The 26720-nt window shown below is 38.3% G+C and overlaps 2 protein-coding genes across 3 annotated transcripts; both read right to left on the reverse strand.

Annotated features, from left to right (window-relative positions):
• Positions 1 to 1386: 1386 nt before the first annotated feature.
• LOC121787201 (calmodulin-binding transcription activator 1-like) lies at positions 1387 to 9242 on the reverse strand. Of its 2 annotated transcripts, XM_042185875.1 has the most exons (13): positions 8940 to 9242; positions 7840 to 7959; positions 7546 to 7661; positions 7256 to 7344; positions 6809 to 6851; positions 6347 to 6548; positions 6091 to 6201; positions 5424 to 5743; positions 4093 to 4701; positions 3319 to 3989; positions 2504 to 3074; positions 2080 to 2406; positions 1387 to 1685 (listed from the first exon to the last, which is right to left on the reverse strand). In XM_042185875.1, exons 1-13 carry the CDS (start codon positions 8977 to 8979, stop codon positions 1581 to 1583), a joined length of 3324 nt encoding a protein of 1107 aa, XP_042041809.1. In that variant the 5' UTR covers positions 8980 to 9242; the 3' UTR covers positions 1387 to 1580. The 2 variants fall into 2 exon arrangements, with proteins under 2 accessions (XP_042041809.1, XP_042041810.1); XM_042185876.1 differs by lacking the exon at positions 6091 to 6201.
• Positions 9243 to 20940: 11698 nt separating this feature from the next.
• LOC121787754 (probable mitochondrial adenine nucleotide transporter BTL3) lies at positions 20941 to 25990 on the reverse strand. The gene is made up of 4 exons (XM_042186593.1): positions 25232 to 25990; positions 22939 to 23242; positions 21801 to 22268; positions 20941 to 21513 (listed from the first exon to the last, which is right to left on the reverse strand). The coding sequence occupies exons 1-4, from the start codon at positions 25705 to 25707 to the stop codon at positions 21445 to 21447; spliced, it is 1317 nt and encodes a 438-aa protein (XP_042042527.1). The 5' UTR covers positions 25708 to 25990; the 3' UTR covers positions 20941 to 21444.
• Between the last annotated feature and the right edge of the window lie 730 nt (positions 25991 to 26720).

The following is a 26720-nucleotide window of genomic DNA, read 5'->3' on the forward strand; positions in this document are numbered from 1 at the left end:
TTAAAATGAATTATTATCCCAACTTTTACCTGTAACTCCAAAATGTAATGTAACATGAATTTGATGGATCACAAGACTTCTATGAAGGCCCAACACCAAAAAGATATGTTGTCTAATGGGCCAGAGAAAGTAAAAAGTGGTTGCATCATAGTTTTATATAAGACTACAATATACGGGAAAGAATATTTATACAGGAAGATATAAGTTTTAATGTGTAATTGATAAAGTAAAAGAAATCAATAAAATAAATCATTGAGTTAATGTTAGTTTAAATATTTATACAGGAAGATACAAGTTTTAATGTGTAATTGATAAAGGAAAAGAAATCAATAAAATAAATCATTGAGTTAATGTTAGTTTAAAGTTGGACTCAGCATCATTAGCTTTAAGTTTCCATAATGAAAAAATTTGGACTATTTTGGTGGATGAAGAGTGTGTACCACAATAAATTATTGTGGTAGATATAGACAGTGGATAACCGGTTTATTATAGAACCTGAATTAAATTATCAGCGAAGTAACTATGAATTCGTTATGAAATATGCAAATTCCAAATACGAACTGTGATGATGAATTCTCTGAGAAATTGTTCATAATTTATATTTTAAAATTTTAATCATATTTATTATATAATTAGTGTAAATGATAAGGTATATGGAATCTTTACCTCCAATAATTTGAACCCAAAATATGATAAAAGTATTCATTAGTAGTATATGTATTTCATATGAACAAATTACGCTAGCTAATAGTACATCATCTTTTAGCAAAAATAGTACTAGTACATGTATGTAATCATATTTGCCAAAGTATTAATTAGTACTCTCTCCGCCCCCAAATATTGTCTCACTTTGATTCGGCACGGATTTTAAGAAATATAATGAAAAATGAGTTGAAAAAATTAGTTGAATGTGAGTCTTACTTTTATATATTAGTTTTATAATAAAATGTGAATATGAATGAGTTAGTGGAATATGTGGTCCACTGCCAAAAATGGTAAAAAATAAAATATGACAAATTTTGTGGGACGAACGGAAATAGAAAAATGGGACAAACTTTCCGGAACGAAGGGAGTATATACATTTAATATGAACAAATTACGTTAGCTATTACATCATCTTGTAACAATAATAGTGCTACACGTATATAAGCATATTTACACTTTTCGTTAAATTAATTAAAAAAAGAACACAATATTCAAATAGAAGAATGACTTGTAGTGCAAAGTCCACTTGTGAATTTAACTTCATTTTGCATTTGTGGAAATGTAAAAAAATAGTACTGTAAAGAACGATCTAATTTTAATGGATATGGTTAGTGTAAACTAAATGTAAAACACGATTTAATGGAGATGGTTAGTAGTTAAAAGAAAGTATACCAAATGAAGTACAAAAAGAGAAGAAAGTAGAAATGTCATATTAGCACTACTAATTTCACAAGAAGAAACGACCCAAGTTATTTCACACACTAATTACCAACCCCAACCCTATCAGTAATTCTTTCTATTCTTGACAAACTGTACGATTAAATCGATTAGTATGTCAAATTTACAAGGCAATCCAGTCACACAACTTACCATCTCTATTCTATCGGCATGAAGCTATCATCATCCAGCAAAGCTTCAAAATCAATTAAATCTTCATCAAAATCAATTTCCAGATTGTTCAACATCCTTTCCTGTGCAGCCTGGATCACACCAAACACGATCAACATAACATTTCACGTCACGTATGTAATGTAAATCCCTATTGCGGGATTATAAAGAGGAATTGTAGCTAGTAGAGTTATGTGGAAATCAAGATTCATGGGATGAGTGAATGTAGAGTTTCCTTTTCTTGTAATCCCTACTGGTCGAATATCGTCAGTGAGCCAGAGCAAGAAAAGGCCAGGTGATCTAGCGAGCGAGCTAACCCGATACAATGATCATTCGCACAGAAGGGACGCAGAGCTAATGGATATACTTACCTCAGACTAAGTAACTTGTACAGACTAAAATGATTTACCAGAGTAATGCAATGAATTTATTTACGATGAAAAATGGATAATATAAGCAATTGTTGAATACGGATGTACTGTGTACCTTTTTTTCCTGCATGTCTGAGACAACGTTAAGCAACCTCCGATACTGATCCCGGGCTTCTGGGTACTGAACCATTGACTTCACCCTAGCAAGGGCCTTGTTCAGTCTCTCCTCTGTCTGTTTCCGACCCTCCTTTAGGAAATCATAGTCATCTTCTTTTGTTTCTGGTTCAATCATGCTACTGCTAGCGACAGCACTTGCTTCGGGCCTGAATCCACTCAGCCCTCTTCCTTTCCTCCGCCACCGCAAAATGACCTTATCTAAGATTCCAACTGACCAGATTATCTTTTTATAGTTCTTTCTCACCTGGTGTCCTCTCACATGAGCCTTTTGTAAAAGAGACAAAAGTTAGAATTTCAACATTGAGTCGCTAGAGAAAGTTTTGGGACATACAATGGAAGAATAGAATGCAATGACCCAATACCTGAATTTTAATGATCTGCTGCCTAATCTGTAGAAAGTCTTTTCTGCCTTTCCAACTGCGGAATTTATTTTGTATCCGAACTGCAGCAGAATGAACTGGTTCATCACGGTGTCCTGCCTTCTTGTTCTTCAGAGCTAAAAGCGAAAGGGCACGTTCATCTGATATTCCAAATTCTTTATCACCATACTCCTTCAACTGTTTTCTTTGAAATGACTGTACTCGAAAGACTTGATGTATGCGAGCTGCAGCTTGAGTTGCATTACGTACAGCAGCCAAAGAATCCTTCATTGAAAGTCCATGGGGCATATCACCAGCACCAACTGGAGTTGCAATCCTCTCGGAAACTGTTTCCACCACTTTCTCTATACTGTCCCCTTGCCTTGAATCTTTCAAGTCGAGTGATGATAGGTGGGAGCTCAATGAAGATTCTGCGAGATAACCAGCAATACCTTTGTGTCCGTTGCTAGCTGCAAGGTCTGCAGGAGTTTCTCCTGAAGGATGTATTGGAGTTGGGTCCGTCAATGCTCCAGGTGACGCACCAAAGGATATGAGGAAGGCCACTGTATGCTCTCTATGATTGCAAGTAGTGAGAGCAATAGTTAAATAAGTCAGTAGATTTATTGGCAACCATATTAAAGATTCTTAGAAGCTGAATGTCAGTTTCGAATGATTTAGTAAGGGACTAACTTGTATATACATATGCATATAATCATAAACGACATACTTAATGCACCCAAAAACTGTGTATATATGTATGTCCTCCACAGAAGAATAAAAAGACACACAGGCAATAAAAACAAGGTTCGAGAAGTCACCTGCCGTAATATGCTGCCCAGTGAAGTGCAGTCCATCCATTTACATCACGAAAATTAACACTGACTCCAGCAGCTATTGTGGGCGGTATAGCCCAGTCATAACCTAAAGCAGCCGCAAAATGCAATACACCTAGGCCTTCCGAATCTAGTACACTAGGGCCTTTCCCACCTTCAGAAATCTTTTGGATAAGCCAATTATGCAACTTCTCCTTTAAAAGCTTTTCTAGTAGCTGATCCTTTACGTTATCAGATGAGAACTCATCCCTCTTAGTAAAGCTCAACATTTGTTCCCACTCAGTATCGTCTTTCAGCAAGGCACTGATTTTACTAAATAGCTGAGAGGTTTCATCATCAACGCTTTGGAGAGAGATTTGCGGTGTGTCTGATCCAAGAGACAGCAGCTTTCCAAATCTCATGTACAGGCGAGTTTCATCAGAGTCCACATCCTCAACAGTAGCAGCCCGAAATTCAAATTCTCGCACTTCACTGCATGCTAATCTATTGCAGCATGTGATATAGAAGGGGACCCTTCCAGATTCATGTAAAGGCGTAAGGCAACGAAGAACACCCTCTCCTACAATCTCTGCGGGAACCTCAACTTCACCAAACATGCAAGCCCATTTATAATTCTCCACCTCTTGATTCCTCAGGAATCTCCCCATAACAAGCACCTATATGACATAAAAAAATATCGTTTTCTTGGGTATAAGTCATCAACTTCATATTCTAGAACAATCATAAGTAGAGAAATATAAAAGGAAAAATTCGATATACCTTAATTTCCGAACCAGAATACGCCCAATTTGGCGAGAAGTCAATAATGCTAAAGAGCTGGTCTTGAGCAAGGGAAGGGCTGAGAACATAGTTGTCTGATGGCACTTGAGTGGAGATACCAGAATCGTCTCCATCTCCGCCACCAACCGTCTCCCAGTAAACCCCAGAACCAGGCTGCATAGTTGACTCAGTGACATCATCAAGTTCTTTACTAATCCAACGATCAAAGCTGTCTAGCTTTTTCAGACCTTCTCGCATAACACCATCTAATAGAGGCTTTCGTAGGGACTGATAATTGGCTCCGTCCCCTGTATTGAAGTTTCCACCAGGTTCTGATTTCAGAGAACTTCTTCCAGCCTTCAAAGCTTGATCTTGAAGCTCACTTTCCAAATGTCGTCTATGTTGATCAGTAAGGTACGCATTATGGACTGCCACTGAGTCAGATAGTTCCACTTCTTTAGCATCATTCTGTTTGGTAGCAAGATCATGCAGCAGAAGCTGTCTTGGAGGTGGTTGATTGGGGTTCTGCCCTAATTGATTCAGGTTATTACCATCAGGCTTGTGGTCAATGGACCAATCTGACATGTGCAGTGATCCACAATCTGTAGCCTGTTAGATCTCAAAATCAGAAAGTGACAACGGATATTTTTTTCATAAAGTAATTTGGTGAGCAGACTACACATGTTACAAAATAATTAGTGAGTACTACATAACTATAATTCTGAGAGGGCACAAAAAGTCACAAGCTGCAACTATTCATTTTGACACACCACAACTGCCTCACCATTTTCGTGATAACTATAATTAAATTAATGTTCTATTTCTTCAAATGTTGGCACAAAAGAACTACCATTCCCTACTTTTTTCTACCCATATATATAGTCATATGAGAATATTCCAAGTATAGCTCTACCTCAAACAAACTTGAACAGCCATTACAATAGCTTAGCTTCTAGAATAGAAATTATTTTATTGCTTTAGTTTCATATAGATATTGGAACACATTAAATGCCAATACTAGAAACAAAGCAAGGGCCCACAAAATTGAAAAGGGTTCGAGGTTCAACTAGATAATTCAAGTTATTGAAATAGTTATAAAAGTTCCAGTAGTTATAGAAGTTCCAGGATATGAAAGGAATTAATATCCATAGCTCCTGAAAAAGTCCTCAAGTCTTCATTCAAATAAGTGAGATAATGCATTGACTTATAATCAATAAAGGCCTACTTTTGTAGTTCAGTCATTCGCTACTTTTGTGTTTCTATATGCTACCACTGGTTGTTGTAAGAGTTGCTAGCAAAACATGCATTGTATTGTTTCGAACATAAGATACCTGCCAGTCTCCCATGCTATCAGAATGGTTCGCGAACTCCTGCTGCTTCTTGAATTCACCCGTAAATACTTGGTCGAGAAGTTCATTATCTTGTCCAGGCATCATGCTCATTGCATTTGATTGGGTAGAAGGAAGTGATAGCTGAAAATCTAGAGATTGATAACTAGCACTACCAGCTACATTTCCCCAAGATGGGAATCCAATATCTTGCTGAAAATCATACGTCAAACCACTATTCATGGGAGTTCTGTTTTCTTCTCCTTGTGTGATGGATCCAAAACTCATACCAGAAATAGTTGATGAGTGTTCCTGGTAGTTGCCTATCAATACCGTGAAAATGTTACTAAATCTGAAAAGAACCGCTATAAACATTAATCTAAAATATCTGACCCCTACCCACGCAATAGAGCTGATTGACTTAGTAGTCAAATGGACCTGTATAAATTATAATCTTCCACTATTTCCCATAATTAGAAAAAATTTCACTGGAAAAGTTATAAGATAGTAAAAATCACATCTAACATTAACTTAAAATTTTATGATGTGTAAACACTTTATACCAATTAACCATGACTGCTTAAACCACCCAAGTGACTTCATGAAATCAGACCAGTCATATGGAAGAATAAATGCAAATATAGAATAAACACAGGCATCTAATTATTACTTGAAACAGGAATTGGGTGGAAAGGGATAGGCTCAGCATTCGTTGTTGATACTATAGGAGATTGCAAATCATGAATAGTTTGGAATCCGGCACTTGATTGGTGCCTGTATGCTGCAATCAAAAATATTTTATCATGATTTTGAATAACATACTAGTATTTATAGTTGCTTAAAATTTCACACAGGTAACATATAATATAATTCAATAACCTCTATAAGGATGATGAAAAGATAAAAAAATTATCCAGCAGTAACACCTGATTCAGCATCTTCAAGATCAGATGCCAGCGTACTGTTAAGGCTCGTTGTATCTGTGATTGGAGATGCTCTTTGGTAATCATATGATTGAAATCTAGAAGCTGCTGAGCTGTCCACCTCGGAGTTAGATACTGCTTCACTTTGCCGACTAACAGGAGCACTATCAGCATCCCTAATGCGACTGTAATTTGTCCTGTTTCCCTGTGATGAAACAAATATCAGAGATTTCTGAAAAAACAGCAACATGCAAATACTCATTAGCAGTATACAGAACCAAATACAGAGAAAGATTAGCCAAGTCTGTTTCATTCACAAAACATAGTTGGGGTGGCATTTGTAAGAAGTGTCTGAAATTACTTAGTACTGTACAAGTTAAGACTGTCGTTGTTTTAATCCAATACTCTTACAAGTTAGCCTTTAGATATCTGGGGAATTCCGAATTCATAAGGAATTATTATTACCTTTACCTCCCGGTAGTGGACAAGAACTATGTGCGACAGTTCCCTGAAGCAGAAAACAGCCACATAAGTAAAAGAAATGTTGGAAGAAAAAACAAAGAAGGTCCACATAAAATAACTCTGATGACAGGACGCTTAATCAACAAAGAGAAAAAAATTATAGTACAGATACTGATAAACTTTTAAACATTATATACGTCAAACTGAATAATTCGCCAAATGTCCATTGAAATACATTTTTTTCACTAAATGTAAGAGAACTATAAAAGTGAAGGAGCCTAATACTTCATAAAGGACTGCAATTGATACTCTCAAGCCTCAATCTTCACAGAGTTATTGAGATACATTAACTTTTACAGTATAAAGATCAGGATCATTATCATAAGTTTTTTCTCAATCAGTGAATTTGGTTAAAACAAAATAAAATGATGAGAATAATTGTAAGCTTACTCTTCAAGCATCCAGTAGCTACGCCTTTGGAAATTTTCATTGTCTTCCCCGTGAGCATAATAGCAATGAAGTACATCAACACTTCCAGCCTGAAGAGATTTTAACATCTAGATATGTCATTTTGGTTGGGCAATAACAGCTTCAGGGACAGTGAAATCCTAGTAAAAATTCTAGTAGTAATTACTGCTTTAAATTGCATTAAATTCCAAAGTTTAGACCTTGTAAAATTTCAAGGGAGATCATCTAGACCTGTAACAGCTAAGTTAAAGAACAGAGAATATCAAATATACCTTGAGCCTTTCATGCGCCTCCTTCACTGTTTTCCCATCTTTCTTCTTCCTCCAGTTATGACCATCTTTTCGGAAATACCTCAGCACCTTCCGGTCAAAAAGAAAGAGAGAACCATCTACAAAAGGACATCAGATCCAAATAAATAAGTTAAACTATATGAAATAACTAAAAATAGAAAGGTTTCAAATCCCACCTCTGTATCTCTAGTCTCTACCATAAACATATTAGCTAGATTATTAATAACGTATCCAGAGGTATCCCACAAAAAAGAATGTGATTATACAAAGACATACTTGGGGGTCTATTGGGAGGCTCTGGAGCAATACGAAATTTCTTGTAGTTCTGAAGAATTTCACAAATCTCAGCAGGCCGCAGCCAACGATGTTGTGCTTCCAGAAGTATCTGCTCAATATCTGCAAAATAATAGCAACTTAACAAGCTAAATGATTTTTCGAAATGAAAAGGTAAGGAAATTAACTTATCCATTCCATAAGAAATACAAGGCTACATATTTCACTATTTTTACCAACACACTTCACCTCAAGATGGTAAAATGATGCAAATATCAAGGATTAGCACACAAAATTAAGTTTCTGACAAATTGAAGCATGCAACCCTTAGGTATAGATCAATTGGAAAAACTTGTTTATATCCACCGACCCACCCCTAATTAGGAGTTTGTAAATTCCAGGTTAGGGTTTATTAATCAGAATTAGGATTTAAAGATAGTGGATGCACTAGAATGTGCCTCTACATTAACTGGTTCATCACTAAGAAGCGTATTTATTACTTTGTCCACAATCTACACTCTTATAACCACTTACAAAGATGTCAATAATACATTTCACACCTTACACCTATTCACTAAGCTCTAAATCGGGATTAAAAAGTTGCATTCCTTTCCAAGCATGTCAGGGTCACTGCATAAGCCTCAAAGGTGTTTCTCTATTATATTTGAGGGAAAAATAAAATTTACCAGGGACGGAACACTGACAACAGAAGCTCGAGCTTACTCTCCTTTTTTACTACGACTTCATCCAAATTGGCTTCAATTATAGCATCTTAAACCTAATAACCTAGAGTTATTTCTTGTCCGATTCGGATCGTCGAGAACTTAACTTGTTCAATAATAATCCAAAATCAAGCTCATAACCATAATAATCAACTTTCAATCATCTATATTTTGCGAGCTCAGCATTGTACACAAAGAGGCTCATCTTCATGCGCATTAGCATCTAGAACCCGTTGTGAAAGCCAAAAAAAATAAATTAGTACATTCTCCTATTCTCCAACTTCAATCTAACTTCCGCCTAATTCTCAATTAGTTAGTGACTCATATCACATCAAAGCTAAAAAATCCAAAGTAAATCACTAGAAAAAGAAGAAACCTCACCTAATTGAGCATTGAGCGCGTAGCGCCGACTATCGGCCATGAAAACTGATTACAAAACCCTAAACACCCGCGTCCAGATCGAAAATAGCCACAGAACACTTCCCCAATTCACAAAAAAGTATCCAGCGATTCGCTCAGCTCAGATCAAATTCACCAAAAAACAGTTGAAAACTACCAACAATAGAGGCGGAGGAGATTGAAATCGAGGAAGAAAAGGAAAAGGATAAAAAGAGGAGAAATAGTTAAAAACAGAGAGGAAAATGGGGGTGTATGTGAAAGGAAGCAGCGAAGAAAGTAAGTGTTGAAATGGAGCCGCCGAAATGGAATACAGTTAAAACATTTTCATGACAGCGACGCAAACGGTATAGACTCAGGGTATTTTTGTCTTTTCATATTTGCCTTTTTCAGTTATTTGTCCTCCGGTGTTAAGACTAAGGGTACCCACGGTGGGGCAGACGATGGCGCGCCCGAGACTGTGGGCGATGCGTCGTCCTCGCCCGACAGATAGTCTGCGGACGATATGGCATCGTCTGCGCCATCGTCCGTCCATTGTGGGCGACGCGGGCGATGCAATGCGTTTTTTTTGTCTATTTATTAAACCTCGTTTTTCATTCTATTTTTCATACGAACATTTCGCGCATCTCTCACCTCTCACATTTCTCCATCTTCACAAACCAAAATGAACCACGACGACGACCGGAGTTCTTCGGAGGGCGGTAGTCCGACCTTGACTCAAGCCTTAAATGCAGCCATTCAAGACGCAATGGCGGAATGCTTAGCCGAAATGTAGCGCGAGGAGGCGGCGGCAGAGCAGATCCCCAGGCCTATTCGACGTCGGAAGTTTGTCCTCCGCGAACACGCCGCAACTCACGAACGTCTAGTTGCAGACTATTTTGCCAAGCAACCACAGTGGGGCCAGACTGTTTTCCGCCACCGGTTTAGAATGCCTTGTTACCTTTTTCTCAGCATTGTCTGTAACCGTCGTCGCTGAGTTTGCGTATTTTTTTAATTCGTATTGTAATGTATTAATTTTATAAATGAAATGAAGGTTTTCCCGATTTTTGTATTTATTTAAATATTCAAATAAAAGAAAATGCTTAGGTCGCCCCTTAGGGCGGCTTATAGGGCGCCCCACTGCAGGTGAAAGGATATGAGGATAAAATGCTGACGTGGCGGTGCATAGGGCGCGCCTTAGGGCGCCCACTGCTGATGCCCTAATCATTTTATTATTCTATGAATGGTGTTGGTATTATTGTTATATTCATATAGAGATAATCAATTAGAGAATAATTTTTAACTATTAGATTAACATGATCTAGTTAATTATGTGGCCGTTTTAGTTCACAATATGAATTTAAAAACAAAAGAGCGAACCAAAATTGAAAATACCTTTATAGTAAAATATCTACTCCATCAAGGATTTAGTTCACTGTAATGACATTTTGGTTCACTCCATGGTGTAGTGAACTAAACCACTCTTATATAGTGAACTAAATTCGGGTTCTCTAGTAATGCATTTAAATAGTGATTTCGCTAGTTCACTACTTGAATTTATATATTTATATTACTCCATTCTGATTTACTCCATAAATTTGAAAAATACACAAGACATTTAGTAAACAAAACAAATATTGTGAAAAATCTTAAATCTTATTGACATTTACTGCGAATATTTTATGAGTTTACAATGATTTCAAATATATCAAATACTAATAAATACAAATTTTGATCAAAATATTTTTAACATAACAAAAAATTATAAATTATAAAACTTAAACTATGCAATAATAATTACTTTTGCTCGCATTTACAACTTCAATGTTAGTAATAAAACTCTCAAGTTATCAGATTATTAGTACTAGCTAGATTTTTTTATTTTATAAATAATTTATTTAAAAAATCCCAAACCATTTCAATCGTTGGCTTATTTATGATCGAATAGATCGATTTTTTGTGTTCATAATTGCTCAAGTGCTCAAAGATTATTATGTTCAAATTGATCACTGCGTCGATTTATGATTGAACTCGTTGTGGAACAAGCCAATTTGGTTTTCAATAATGATAAACACTTTATACTCCAGGTTTAATTGGTAAATTTGTACAATCGTATAAAGTATAAAGTGCTATAAGTCTAAACTGAAATATGTCACTGATTTTATTTTATTTTATTTTTGTGAAGTTTTTGGCATCCACGTAAAGAACCAAATTAAGTGGATAAAATGGTCCAATGAATTAGAAACCAATGTTATGACTAGGTCAAAAATACATCCATAATTTTATTTTATCATTTGATTTTTGTCAATCCTAAAACTCAATCAACTATAGAAATTTAGAAATTTAGACTTATTCAAACTACATTTAATTTGTTTCTTATTCTCCACACTATGCTGCTAAAATTAATTTGGAGTAGAACTTCAAAATTAAATAAGTGCAAAGTACGATGTTTAGTTTGACTAAAATGAATCTAGGGTTAAAAAGTATTTTGGTTCATTGTTCTTGATTTTCGTATTTGATTCAATTTTTATTGTAATAGGAAAAGTTTATAGAATCCCTGATTAATATAAGTAAAATAAAATAACTTTCCTAAGATTGAGTATCAATTTTTTCGAAAAATGTAATACTCCATATCTTATTTTTTGTTCATCGTGATTGATGAAACGCATATGATAATATATTCGGACTATCAAACTTTTACTTGGGAAGATGGTAGTCATAGTGGCTCTGATTGTGAATAGAATTGGTAAGTTAAAATCATTCTTAATGCAAAACAGAAATTTAGACTCTTCATAAATTTGGGCACTATAGCGCATACCTTTATTCACATCGTTGATGACATTAATTATGAAATTAAGTATTCATTATATTGGCTAACATTTTGGTAGAAACACAGCCTTAGACATGTTTTAATAGAAATAGGAATATAGGTCATTGTTTAGAAATTACACATTATTAATGCATTTTGAAGAAAATCCACAATTTCTTCCTGAATTGACCTCATGAAATTCTTCTTGACTTCTACCAACCATTATTGGTAGAAAACTATATAATCATAACAAAATAGGAGTAATATATAACGTGACTGAAAAATAGAGAAAGCAATAAAAAAAATACATGATCCATACAATTGTTTACCGCGTGGGTCCCATGCTTTTTTGTTCATTCTTTATCATTCAAATCAATTATGCTGTGTATCATTACACATTTAATTCTGTACAAGAGATGTTAATGATTTGTAACCATATTTTTACGTTCTACTAGAGTTTTAATGTCACCATGGGATGGCACTTCAAAAATATCACATTTTAAGTTCACGGCATTCTTCCAACCATATGCTGTCACGTGACACTTATAAGCAACAAAACAACATTATTAAGCAACAAACTTAGTAGATGACTTAGATGAACAGATTGCATAAAAGACAATTTATGTTGCACTAAATGCACTTTATTTTGCATTTTAGTCTATAATGCAACATAAAGTGCATTTAATGCAACATAAACTTTCCTTTATGCAATCTGAGGTAATTCTTTTGTGTCATCATTTGTCATCCTTTCTTGCTTAATTATGCTGTTATGTTGCATCTACTTGCCACATGGCAGTATGTAGTTGGAAGGATGTTGTGAGATGAAAGGAAACTAGTGCTCCATTTGTGTCAATGTTCCTAAATCATTATACTCCTTATTTATTGATATAAGTTTGAGAAAAATAATATTGGTATTAAGCTATATTGAATAGGGGTTTTGAATTAAAGCTTTGTATTGCTTTGAATGAATTGTGCAATTCAAATTCTCGAATTGTTGAATAAAAGAGAAATATTTTACCAACTAGGTTAGTGTTACATCATTAAAAAAAGTCCATTAAATTGAACACAAGACATCATAGTTTAGTGACTAATAACTTTTCCATTAGACTACTTCACCCTCTATAAATTAATCAATTTAATTATGTTTTGATAACTAGACTCTAGTGGAGGAGATATGGACGAATCTACTATTTTTTTCCTTTTTATTCCCCTCAAATCCTTCATTCTTGCATTCAAATTTATCATTGTCCTTTGAATACATGCGACTTAAATCATTACATATCCCTAGTCTATGTATATATTGTAGTAATTAGAATAAGGAAAGATTTAGGAGAATAAATTAAGGATCAATTCCCCACATTAAGAGATTGATCAAATCATGTATAAACTAAGGATGATTTAGTTACCATGTTGAGATGATTGTACTCCTATTTAACATGGACGATTGGAATGAAAATAATATCAAGCCTTACACTAAATATTCCTTCTTCTCAGCCGTTTAACATGGCATCAGAGCCAGCAACGATTCTGAGAGCTCAGAATCAATCTCATCATCGCTCTTAACCCTTCCCAACCTCTTGGCCAAGAACCTGTAAAAAGGTAGAAATGTCAGAAACCGAAAAAGAGATCACCGGCGGCCCGAACACATCCGAAGCGGATGAGTTTGCACGCCTCTTTTCAAACTTCATGCGTAAAAGCCTTATGCAAAGCCAACCACCAGAAAATCACGAAACCAAACCAGAAAGACACGTATACAAAACCGATTCTCAACCCTTGACAGTAGGGTTCAAACTCAACGGAGAGAACTATCCGGTGTGGTCCGTTCTGATGCATAACGCGATCAGTGGAAGGGGGATGGTATCTCACATCACAGGAGTCCCGACCCCGCCGCCAAGAACCGATCTAACGTTTACACAGTGGCAGGAAGCCGACCATTGTGTATTCACGTGGCTAGTTCAAAACATCGAGACCAAGCTGGTTAGCCGTGTTGCTCAACAACCAACGGCGAAACATATATGGGACAGCCTAGCTGTAACATACAAAAGCGGCGGAGATTCGCTACAAACATACGATCTCCACCGTAGGGCGATGATACGATCATATCCATATCCCAATTATTTAGTTGCATATTTGATTTACCATATCTTTTCCATATTTGTTTAGATATTTGTTTCTTGTTCATTAAGTTAGTAGCATTATAAATAGGAGTTATTGTTATCACTTTATTAATTCAATCAATATAATATTTTCCCTAAACTTGTCTTGAGTATCAAGTATAATTATTGTTCCCTATTTGCTGCTGATCGGAGAACGTCTGTGAATCAGCAAATCCGTGAGCCTTCCTTCGAGCTTGTCGAAGGATTGATCACCCTATCCGTCCGAGAAGATAGATAGCCGGTCACGTTACGGAGGACGTCCGTAACAACTGGTGCTTTCATCCCGTGCTCATCCCCGTCTTTGTTCATCCATATTTCCCAAAAAAAAAAAAAAAATACAGTCACATGACCTGCCCCGATCACCTCCCACTGCCGAGCTTCACCGCCGCCGTTTAAAGTCATCATGTCGCGCAACTACACCGGATTGGGGCGTTATGAACAACTATTCGATCAATTGGATGCCGCTATCTCCAGGTTGGAAACACGTTGTGACAAAATCGAACGGCGTAGGACAAACTTGCTTGCGTCTAAAGCAACGTATGCACAACAGGCGTGCTATGATTCCCGCAAAGAGATTCGCACTCGTCCGCTGCCGGATCCATCGCCACAGACGGGTCGGCGTTATACCCAGCCGACGGATCGGCAGCCACAGCACCAAAACCGGGACATGTACCTGTCACAGCCTCCATACCAGCCGGATAGACACCGGCCACACCACCTCCACCAGAGCCATTATCAACTGCCCAAGTACTATCAACCCTTCGGCGGACCGTCGCCCGCGTACAGTGAGTTCCCTCGTCGTCAAATTCGGCAGTCGCAGCACGTGCCTGGTCGCCAGCCATCCTGCTGGGACCCACCGGGCACTCGGGTGCCGATAAATAGCCTCTCCTATGCAGAGAGCACATCCATATATAACCCTAATTTTGATTGTGACTCTGATGGGTACGATGAGGACTTTGATGTTGGCTATTCGAGACAGCCCTACCACCAGCAACATTCGGTGCCTCATCTCCGTCCGACTGCTGCCTGCCTCGACCAGCCCGCTGCTCAGCAGCAGCCTCTGCTCCAACTCCCGCCCTCCTGCCGGCATCCATCGAGTGGAACCCTTGACGAGGAGACCTGCTTTATGGATGACAAAATCGACTACCTAAGTGACAATGAGAAGGGGGTAGGACATGGGAGTATAACAGCAACAGGGACGCTACCTGCCCCGCCTCACGCCGCTGAGTCCCAATGTTTCTCGCATCTCCATCACGATCCATCTAGCCCCTCGCTCCCTGTCGTTGCTGCTGTCCCGCCTTCGATTTTAACTCCACCATCACCGTCGTGCTGCCCCAATCTCAGTAGAGAGGAGGGTGAATTATTACACGATGACCCGCCCCTACCGGCCCCAATCTTGCAACCGTGCAACTCAGATATTAGTGAAGCGGAGGGGACATTGTTAGAAGATAAAAAGGAGGATGATTCTATTGGTGAAGTGGAGAAGATAATGGAATCGTTCAATGTGGCGAACACTAATATTCTTGTTGCTCAAATAACATCGACGGATGTGAAGAATTGTTGGTTTAAGAGAGGAAGTGCTTACACTAGTGTAAGGACAATTGCTTATATCCACGTGGATTTCTTTGATGGCGATGTTCCAAGTATTGTTCATCGTTCGACATCACTCGACGTCGATGCACGATTCATCCCTCCGCGCAATGACATGTTGGATTCGAACATTCTTGGAGGCGTGAACAAGCTTTTCGATTTGGCAAGGAATTTTTCCAAAAAAATCGGGTCTCCTTTGTTGATTTTTGACAAAGGTGATAAATGGAGATATTCAGTTGTTCGATATGTGTTTGATCCAGGAGGAGACGCCTCGCCAAAGCTTTGGCTTTCAACTCTCATAAGTGGTTCGTGGTTCCCACCTTGAGGACAAGGTGTATTTCAACCGTGGGGGAGTTGATACGATCATATCCATATCCCAATTATTTAGTTGCATATTTGATTTACCATATCTTTTCCATATTTGTTTAGATATTTGTTTCTTGTTCATTAAGTTAGTAGCATTATAAATAGGAGTTATTGTTATCACTTTATTAATTCAATCAATATAATATTTTCCCTAAACTTGTCTTGAGTATCAAGTATAATTATTGTTCCCTATTTGCTGCTGATCGGAGAACGTCTGTGAATCAGCAAATCCGTGAGCCTTCCTTCGAGCTTGTCGAAGGATTGATCACCCTATCCGTCCGAGAAGATAGATAGCCGGTCACGTTACGGAGGACGTCCGTAACAGGCGAGCACCCTAAGACAGGGGAACACCACGCTGGAAGAGGTGTGGAACGACCTCAATGAAATATGGATGGCAATTGACCAGAAACGACCCAATCGGATGAAATACCCAGAAGATATCGAGATCTACAACGAAGAAACATCACAAGATCGATTATATCAATTTCTTACTGCATTAGATGGTAAATATGAGTTGGTAAAGAGAGAGGTGTTGAAGATGGAACCACTTCCCTCAGCCGAGCAGGCATACAACATAGTGAAGCGAGAGGATGCCCGATCGGAAATCCTTCGCCCCACCGACGGAAAATCCCCAGGAGACGGAATTGGAGCATGGCTGTTCACGGCGAGAAGGCCGAATCATCCCTCCGCTCCACGTCGCGGCGGCAGTAGCGAAAACGGGGGGTGGAACCATCGGACCTCCGATGAACGGAGAATGGATGAAGATCGGTCAAAATTAATGTGTACAAATTGTGGAAAACGCAAACACACCAAAGAACAATGCTTCGAATTGGTGGGATATCCTGACCGGTGGGAGTCGAAGCATAAACTGGCGGCTACTCGGCCACCATGGAGGCTGGAGCAAAGGCCACGCCGCTGTAGCTTTTGGAGCGGATGGAGAAACAGCGAGCCTCGCCGCCACCGAGGGCAACCGCGACGCGGCCGCTCACACCCTGGGCAACGATCAGCTAACCGGCGCACCACCGAGAGCAGCCGGAAGTGCTCAATTCCCCGCTGGAGGAACTCATGGAGACGAGTCGAGTGAGGCGGCGGGAGGTAAATGGGTATTAGGGTTAGGTTTACAACCTAACCCTCAACTTCTCTATCCTTTACAAAATATACCCTATCCCAATAATTTATTCATTTCTGCCCCCAGTAATTCCCGAAATTCTAAAGTAACCCCCCCAGGTTTTTTGAAAACTGCAAATCAGCCCCAATTGAATGTAAAAATAGTTTTAAAGTCCTAGAAAATGTTGGGATAGCATGCTCAATGTCTGCAGGATCTGGGAAAATCAATAGGTGGATTTTTTATTGTGGGGCTACTGACACAATGACTTATGATGAGTCGGATATTACTGAGATTCATACACCTCACTTATCTCATATTCAAACTGCTAGTGGGGAGTTTACGGTTGTAAAAGGGGCTGGGACTGTGAAGATTTCTCCAACCCTAGAATTGTCTAATTGTCTGCATGTTCTGTCACTATCCCATAAATTATTGTCAATCAGTCATGTGACCCGGGAATTAAATTGTACATTACTAATGCAACCGAATTTCTGTCTACTGCAGGATATCAGGACCGGAGAGATTATTGGGCGTGGCACTGAAAGTAACGGGCTGTACTACGTGGATGAGATAGCCCAAAAAGGAGCTACCATGCTAACTCACGGGTCTGCGGATAGGGAAGCTTGGCTCTGGCACCGACGCTTAGGTCATCATTCTCCGGGTTATTTAAAATTGTTATTTCCCAATATTACTCCAAAATCGAACATGTATTGTGAAACTTGTGTTTTGGCTAAAAGCCATAGAAACTCCTATCCTTTGAGTAACTCTCGTACTAAATCCATATTTGATTTGATACATTCCGATGTTTGGGGGCCCGCACCAGTAGTTGGGGGACAAGGTTTTAAATATTTTCTTATCTTTGTTGATGATTGTACATGTATGACTGGGTATACTTTATGAAGCATATATCTGAGGTTTTCGAACACTTTGCCCATTTCTGTGACCTTGTCCAAACACAATACCAAAAACCCATAAAAGTCATTCGATCTGATAATGGGGGGGAGTTTGTTAATTCCAAAATGAAACAGTTCATCCTAGAAAAAGGAATGATACACCAAACCACATGTGCCCACACTCCAGAACAAAACGGGGTAGCCGAAAGAAAAAATAGAATCATACTCGAAATGACCCAGGCCATGCTCATAGAATCACAAGTTCCAAACACCTTCTGGCCTGAAGCCCTTGCCACTTCCGCCTATCTTCTAAATCGGCTACCCACCCATATCCTTAAATTCCAAACACCAACCGATACCCTAGCCCTACACACAACCATACCTCCGCATCTTTCCCTAGAACCTCGAGTCTTTGGATGCTCAGTCTTTGTCCATATACCAAAACATGAACGAACAAAGTTATCCCCTTGTGCCGTTAAATGTGTGTTTGTGGGGTACGGAGTGAACCAAAAGGGTTATAGATGCTTTGATCCTAAGTCAAATCGCATGTACACAACCATGAATTGTGATTTCCTTGAATCCGAATACTTCTATACCCATCTTAGCGGTCAGGGGGAGAGCGATAGTAGGCAAAATATTAGTGACCCACTAAGTTGGGTGTCAGTGCCAAGTGTACCAGAAGCGGACCTACCAGGGGAAGCAGTACGCAACTCCTCTGGGCAAGTCTCTGATGTGGTACAGACTGAAACGGCAGGTGACACAAGTCCTAATATTGACTCTCCGCTTCTGATATCGGATGTAAGTACTCTTGCTCCTGTCAATGAGATTAGTGAATCTGATACTGTGAATGAGACTCAGGGGGGAGATTAGTGATCAACTTGAAGCAGTTGAAACGGACGACATTGAGGGGATCGATCCCGATACTGGAAGATATATACTACCTCCACGGGTGAACAGAGGAGTACCTCCGAAGAGATACTCTCCAGAGAGAATCAACAGAAAGGCAAGATACTCTATTGCGAACTTGGCCAAAGGTCATCTAACTGAAATGGCTCAGGCCTTTGAGGAAGCACTATACGATGAGGAAGAGATCCCACAGTCAGCAGATGAGGCAATGAAAAACAAAAATTGGAGGGAGGCCATGAAAAAGGAGATCGATGCCTTGATGCGGAATCACACTTGGGACAGGTGTGTACTACCCGAAGGAAAAAAGCCAGTTGGGTGCAGATGGGTGTTTACCATTAAGCGGAGACCGGATGGAAGTATTGAGCGGTATAAAGCTCGGTTGGTGGCTAAAGGGTACACTCAGACTTACGGAATAGACTACTCGGAGACCTTTTCTCCAGTGGCCAAGATGGATACGATCCGAGTACTACTCTCCATTGCTGCCAATCGAGATTGGCCACTATACCAGTTCGATGTCACAAATGCTTTTCTTCATGGCAAGTTGAAGAAAGAAATATACATGGAGGCACCACCAGGTTTCTCAGACGAATTCAAGATAGGTGAAGGATGCAGACTAAGAAAGACTCTGTATGGACTAAAGCAATCACCGAGGGTTTGGTTCGGGAGGTTTGCAGACGCGATGAAAAGCTATGGATATAGACAAAGCAACTCAGATCATACACTCTTCCTAAAAAGACAAGAGGGAAAGACTACCTGCTTAATTGTGTACGTAGATGACATGATTATTACAGGTGATGATGAGGAGGAAATTGTAAGTTTGAAGGAAAAGCTTTTCAAAGAATTCGAAATGAAGGATTTAGGTGACCTCAAGTACTTCTTGGGAATTGAAGTTCTTCGCTCACCACGAGGGATATTCTTGAGGCAGAAAAAATACATCTTGGACATCCTAGCAGAAACCGGCCTACTAGAGTGTAAACCAGCCGAGACCCCGATTGTTCAAAATCATAGCTTGAAGATACGAGATGGAACTGAGGCGGCAGATCGAGGGCAATATCAGCGATTAGTTGGGAGACTCATCTATTTATCTCATACTAGACCTGATATTGCTTATGCCGTAGGAGTGGTAAGTCAATTCATGCATCAACCCCAGGCCGAACATCTAGAAGCTGCGCTGAGGATAGTTCGATATTTGAAGGGAACTGTTGGACATGGAATAATATTCAAGAAAAATGGAGGCTTAGAAATCCATGGGTATACTGATGCAGATTGGGCAGGTAATCCAGTGGATAGGAGGTCGACCTCGGGCTACTTCACGTTTGTTGGGGGAAACTTGGTAACATGGAAAAGTAAGAAGCAGAAGGTGGTAGCTCTATCTAGTGCAGAGGCAGAATTCAGAGGAATCAAGAGTGGTCTGACTGAAATCATGTGGCTGAGAAAACTGATGACAGAGATTGACTATGTTCCAAGCAAGAGTCAGTTGTACTGCGATAACAAAGCTGCCATAAGCATTTCAGAGAATCCAGTGCAGCATGACCGAACGAAGCACGTCGAAGTGGATAGACATTTCATCAAAGAAAAGATTGAAGAAGGAATTGTCGAATTTCCATTTGTGCGTTCTGAAGATCAATTGGCAGATATACTAACCAAGGCGGTTAGCTCAAGGAGTCTTGAAGAGGTACTTGACAAATTGAGTATCGGAGATCCCACTACTCAATTTGAGGGGGAGTGTTAGAATAAGGAAAGATTTAGGAGAATAAATTAAGGATCAATTCCCCACATTAAGGGATTGATCAAATCATGTATAGACTAAGGATGCTTTAGTTACCATGTTGAGATGATTGTACTCCTATTTAACATGGACGATTGGAATGAAAATAATATCAAGCCCTACACTAAATATTCCTTCTTCTCAGCCGTTTAACAATTGCAGTAATCAAAATTGACATTGTATCAAATGTAAGTATATTGTTACTTTGAACATATTTTAGAATAAAATATTCTTTTTAGCAGTGTATCTATCTGCATATACATGTAAAACCAGAGCGACAGATAAAAGAAAATTCTACTAGTATGAAAGTTTTTAGCAAATAATGAGGCTCACATAATCAGAAAGAGAAACTCACTAGAAATAGATAGGGAATATATATTAATTAACCAAAATATTAAAAAAAAAATCCACAGAGATATAATAGTCCGAGTAGTATTAAATAAAATATGGTGCAGTTGTTGGTCACAAGCCACAAATAGTGTTGTGATAATGCATAATATTGGCACACTTTTATGAGAAGAGGAATCTTTTGAAAATCACAACCACCAAATTGACTCAATATTGACGATCGGTCGCCTTCCTAATAAATCCAACAATCAACAACATTAACAAGTTGTTTCAATAATCGGATGCCGTATAAACATACCGTACGAAATTGTCAGTTTTTTTATAATATAATCATTTTTTCTTCTAAAATAGATAAATTCACCTTGAGGCATAGGAGCATCCTTAACCAAGAATCTCAAAAAAATATGAAGGATGCCTCTTATTCAGAGCTTAGCGTGTTATGTAATGCAATCCAGCATTCTTTGGCAATGAAACCAAGAACAGATCAGAAAGAAATGTCGTCGAGTTTTCGTCGAGTGAGAGCATCCATTGTCGCAAGTATCAAGTTAAGATTGAATTAGCTGAGGAGTTTCACTCCACTTTAAGAACTATCTTCATGAACTCATATACCAAGTAGCTAATGGCAGCTGATGGTAACACCTGAGAGTTGGGATATAGAAACAATGTTAAATGCATAAAAACTAGCAAGACTGCTGAGAAATTACTTCATGTAAACCGAAAACATTAAAAAGTATTTGAAGCCGTCGTTGTTCAATTTAACGAAAAGCATGAGAAATGTTTTATAAATGCAAAGCAATCACGACAAGACATGAGTGATCAAGAACGAGAGCTGTGTGTCAGAAGTAAAATCCAGCAATCTTCAGATGGAATGCACATGATTCATGTATTAAGCAGTCAAAAGGGTAAAATTTTCGTGCTGGTGGTACCTGTAATAAGCTTGGGATTAGTCCCGCATAGAGTGCCTGAACTCCACCTTGTTCGACAATCTTTAAGCAAGTTTGCAACGCACCCATCTTCGTGGCCCGAACTTGCATCTGAAGCTGCCTTCTCACGACTTCAAATGGATATGTGGCAGCTTCAGAACAGGCACCAGCTATTGCTCCGTATACTAAAGTCCTGACAGTACCCAGCTCAAGCTGTTCAAAAGCATTTAAGCCATTCCCTTGTTGCTTCATATGTTCAAGCCTCTTTCTTCCTTCAGGGGAATGTAGAAATGCCGATTTTAATATGTCATATACTCCATAGAAAACAGCGCCTGATGGTGCCATGCTAATAATAGATGGAACTAAACCCTTGTACAGAGAAAAGAATCCTTCAGTTTGCATCATGTGACGAAATGTGCCAATTATTCCACCCAGGGCTTCCCCTCCAGGAGCAACCATAACTGTTCTGATCTGAAATGTTAGGAAAAGAAGGTGATTATTCAAAGGCACTTGCGCCAAACACATAATCTTGACACCCCATGAATTTCAACTTCCATCCATAAACATTTTATCTCCATCAGTAGTTAGTTAGAAGCCATCTGCTCAGACAGTTGAATTTTTAAATCACGGTCATAAAAAGCTACTAACTGGACATCAGTTTACATCCTGCTAGGAATCTATACAAATCTAATTGGGAATGTTCCAATCTCCATTTATGAAGAACAGAGGCTTTATGGAACACATCATCTTGAACACTAAAGTTCAACCTAATAAAAGGTCATCCATTCATCACAAACTCAGTTTTGTGAGTTCTAACTTCTATACAGAAGATACATTTTTGAAATTTAACTCTTACGAACCCAAAGACGGCACAACCTAAATGATTTTCAACGAAGCAATATACAGCAAACTGAACTCAGTGACTTATGGGAGGGAATGTGATTTACATGATTTTTGCTAGCATATAGTATTGAAAGAAATTTTAAAAGCAATGTGCTAGGCATTAGATCAGGAGTCAGGATCAATCTCTTTTCATGTGTTCTACAAGCAAAAAACATTGGATAGTAAATCACATCTATGGAAAAGGTATCAATATAAAAAAAAAAACTACAAGTAAAAACTATTTAGAAGTGTGACTTACAGTGTCCATGGGTATACAGAGCACTGTAGCAGTAATACCAGCAGCAGCACCAGCAACAAATCTTTCAAAATTTGTTGTCTCTTTGTTGCCGGACACCTTCAGCAGTTGATTTCTATAGGTATCATAAGCGTAAAAGTTGATAGCCTTAAAAGGAGCTGTTCGTAAGATATTGACAAAATTCCCCTTCCAAAATCCTCTGAGCCCTTGAGAGGCAGCTATTGATTTAATAAGCTCAGGAAGAGCCCTTTGCTCACCACGAACTATATATTCCAGCTTCAATCTCTCCAATGGTGCAACAAAGGTTCTGATGAAGAATGTAGGAGATTGAAGAGGTTCAGTGATCAGTGCATTATAAACCATGCAACAAAAAAAGCCAAAAGCTTTTACCACAATGACTGTTCATTTAGTGGGACCACATGATCTATAAATAATGAAATTCTAAAGGGCAATCGAATGATTACGAAGTACTTCTTTGAACTCACTGGCCCAAGTCAGACTGGGAATATTAATTTAGAGATTATTAAATGTTTAATTTATTTTGTAGAGGTTTCACTCTGACTTATTTTACACTATACAGTTGATTTAATACCAATAATAGTTTTTGGCTTTTCATCTAAAACTACCTGCCCCAACCCACATTATATCTACAAATTTGAACACATGAAGATAAACCAGAACTCAGAACGAACTTTTTATACGCAAAAAATAACAGTGCTAGTTATCTGCCTAACAACATAGTACGTTCAGTGATTGATATCTTTTTTCTGTTTTGCCATCAAGTTAGAACAAGCCAGGTCATATTAGTGAGTCCAGGAAAAGAGAGACCAGGGTGTCATCATTTGAAGCAGTGTTGTCATGATAAACCATTTTATTCACCATCATATTAGTACCCAACTTAGTTAAGCTGTGACATATGTTCTCCTTCAATCGACCTAACAAAGGTGGCCCAATCACACCTTAAAATGAAGATAATAGTATAGAATTTTATTAGTGGCTGAAATGACCCCATTAACACTTCCATGTTGCCAAGAAAGTCCTTTTTGCTTTAATTCTTGCATATTTCCTTTGTAAGAAAATTTTGAAAAATCACTAGGAGGCTACTGGTACAATGGTAAGTTATACGGTACAGTAAGTGCATAAATCATCTAGATTTTGAGAACTGAATAATCTATTCAACTTTGAAGAACCTGAAAGATTTCTGTTCAGCAAAGGTAGTATATATAAAATCATTGTAAACCAAACTGTCATTGCGTCTTTCAAGAACAACAAGCCTACACCCATGCATGTTGGGCCGATTGACACTAAGTTATAGGTTACCTACTTACCTCTAGTACTAAGTGCAGCAATAGCATCGAGCTGCACTCTGTTAATTCGGGTCACTTGTAAATAAGCTACAAAAAAGTGTCCTCATTGAGATCCTGGTCTCAAGCTCAAGGCCCTCTTGACTGATTGGTAAAACAATTAAATCTACTTAAGGGACACGCTTGTCCATCAAATAGAACAAAAGCTCCAGAGTCAGTGAAAACTGATTTCAGCAGGTAATCATCTTCACAACAAATAACATGGTTTTGGGTTGAATAGAAAGGTAGGGTGTAAAAAGAATCTAGTTTTGTGAATATTTTGATTTCATCAGGTGAATAACCTTCTTACTCTATTGGCAAGTAAGAGGTATTTTAATGGTAGAACCCATATGATAATCATCTCAGTAGTAGTGACATAACAAGTAGGTTGAGATATCTACTAGGTGTGGTACATCAAGCATGATTACCCCGCAATCTATTTACAGTCTTTGAAGAAGATGCCAAAGTTGTAAACAGTTACTTCACTCAAAAAATAATTCTCCTAGAGAAATACCATCACAAGCAAGAAGAGAAATATCCATTCATATACACAAAAAGCCTTTATAATTAACAACATAGTGACCACATACAACCTACCAATTGAAAGAGGTCCTAATTGATAAAGAATCACAGACAATTATCATACTATTGTCTATTATAGAGATTTTTTACTGATTACCAATTGGTAGATGTTCAAATGTATTGACGTATACGAAAAAGGAAGAGATGTTGAAGGAATAAAACATTACAAACCTTGAAAGCATGAGATGATCAATATATGAGTGTCAACCTATAGAGGTTTTTACAAAAGGCTGCTAATTGAGAGTAAAGCTAAAGCCAATACAAACCTCAATTCCATTACAGCAACCACACCAAAGTTCAATAACAGAAATCACACACAACAGTAAATCGGAAAGGAGTATGAGAGAGAGGAAGAGAAAATAAACGCAGACCTTGAAACCATGGCAGCAACAGCACCTGCCCAAAGATGCCTAGCAGTGTTAAAAGTACCTCCGCCACCTCTGCTCTTCTTCTCCTCCCCAACCACCTCCTTCAACACCAAAACCTCGTCCTCGTCTTCATTCTCACTCTCCACATTCTTCTCCCCTACATTTCCCAAAACACTACTCACCGACAAACCCCCGCCGCAACTCTCTCGACCACCACCGCCATCGCCGTCAATCGACGATAGCGTCACCGATATAAACCCTCGACCACTCCGCCTACCCCCATCCAATCCCCTCCGTCGGCTCCTCCGGCAGGAACACCCAGCCGCCGCCGTGGCGGCGGCGCTCTTCGGAGAAATCAACGAAACAAACGACGGCGGAGGCGATTCCTCTAGAAACAAGCCGCCTATGCGAAAATTGTTACTCCGCAGATCGCCGTGGAGTGATAACGAGCTTCGGAAATGGCGTTCTAGATTAAGCATTTCGGAGGAAATGGAAAATGTGAAAAAAGGTACAGTTTCGCCACCTAACTACAACTGAATGTATATATATACTCTTTAGAGAGAGAAAGAGAAGGAGATGTGTGTAAATATAGAGAGAGATAGAGAGAAGGGGAATCGGAGAAAGGCGGATTGAAGGAGAAGAGAGAATGGAATAAAAAAGGGTATTGATTCGAGAGAGAGAGAGACAGTGATTCAATTGCATTGCTTCCATCGCCGGGCGGCAGATGCACATTCATTTCGCACTCCTCAATGATCCCTGCAGTTTGTTTTCCTGCAATGCTTGCAATTGCTGCTTTAATTGCTAGTGGTACTTTTTGAACGAACTTTATAAGTGCCTGATAACAAAAAGTCTCATTTTTCTTTTATAGCTATGTCATATTGCTATTCATAGAAATTTTATTAACCAGTAGTAATATTTTTGCTCTTTATTTCTTATTTTTATCATTCTTTTCTCTTTATTGAGTATATCCTAATTTATCAACTTTTTCTTTATATTTCTTTTACTTTATGCACTTTCCCTTGCTCTTACTATTAATAATTTACTCTTAATAATTATGTGTTAAAATTCATAGTATACACAAATGAATGGATTAAGTATTTATGAAATTTTGAAAGGAGATATTTTAATAGTCTAATGACTAAAGAATAAAGTATAGATAGATAGATAGATAGATAGATAGATAGAATGAATTGTGAAGTATGAGGTAGAAAGTTAAAAATATTAAATGTGTTATGATTGATAGAAAGTCAAAATAGTAAATGTGTTTTTTTTATACTAATAATATGATTTATGTATATTGTGTAATGTTGGACAATTTAAAATGAAATAAAACTCAACATATATGAGACCGATGAAGTAATATTTTATTATATTCACAATTAAGTGAATGTAAAATACATAATCAAATAAATTTGAATAGCATATTCAAAAGCAACATATAACTGTATAAGTGATAAGCATAATTCATAGGATCAATGTTATACTTATATAA

The sequence above is a fragment of the Salvia splendens genome, chromosome 22 (genome assembly GCF_004379255.2).
Source record: "Salvia splendens isolate huo1 chromosome 22, SspV2, whole genome shotgun sequence".
In the NCBI taxonomy this organism is placed as follows: domain Eukaryota; kingdom Viridiplantae; phylum Streptophyta; class Magnoliopsida; order Lamiales; family Lamiaceae; genus Salvia; species Salvia splendens.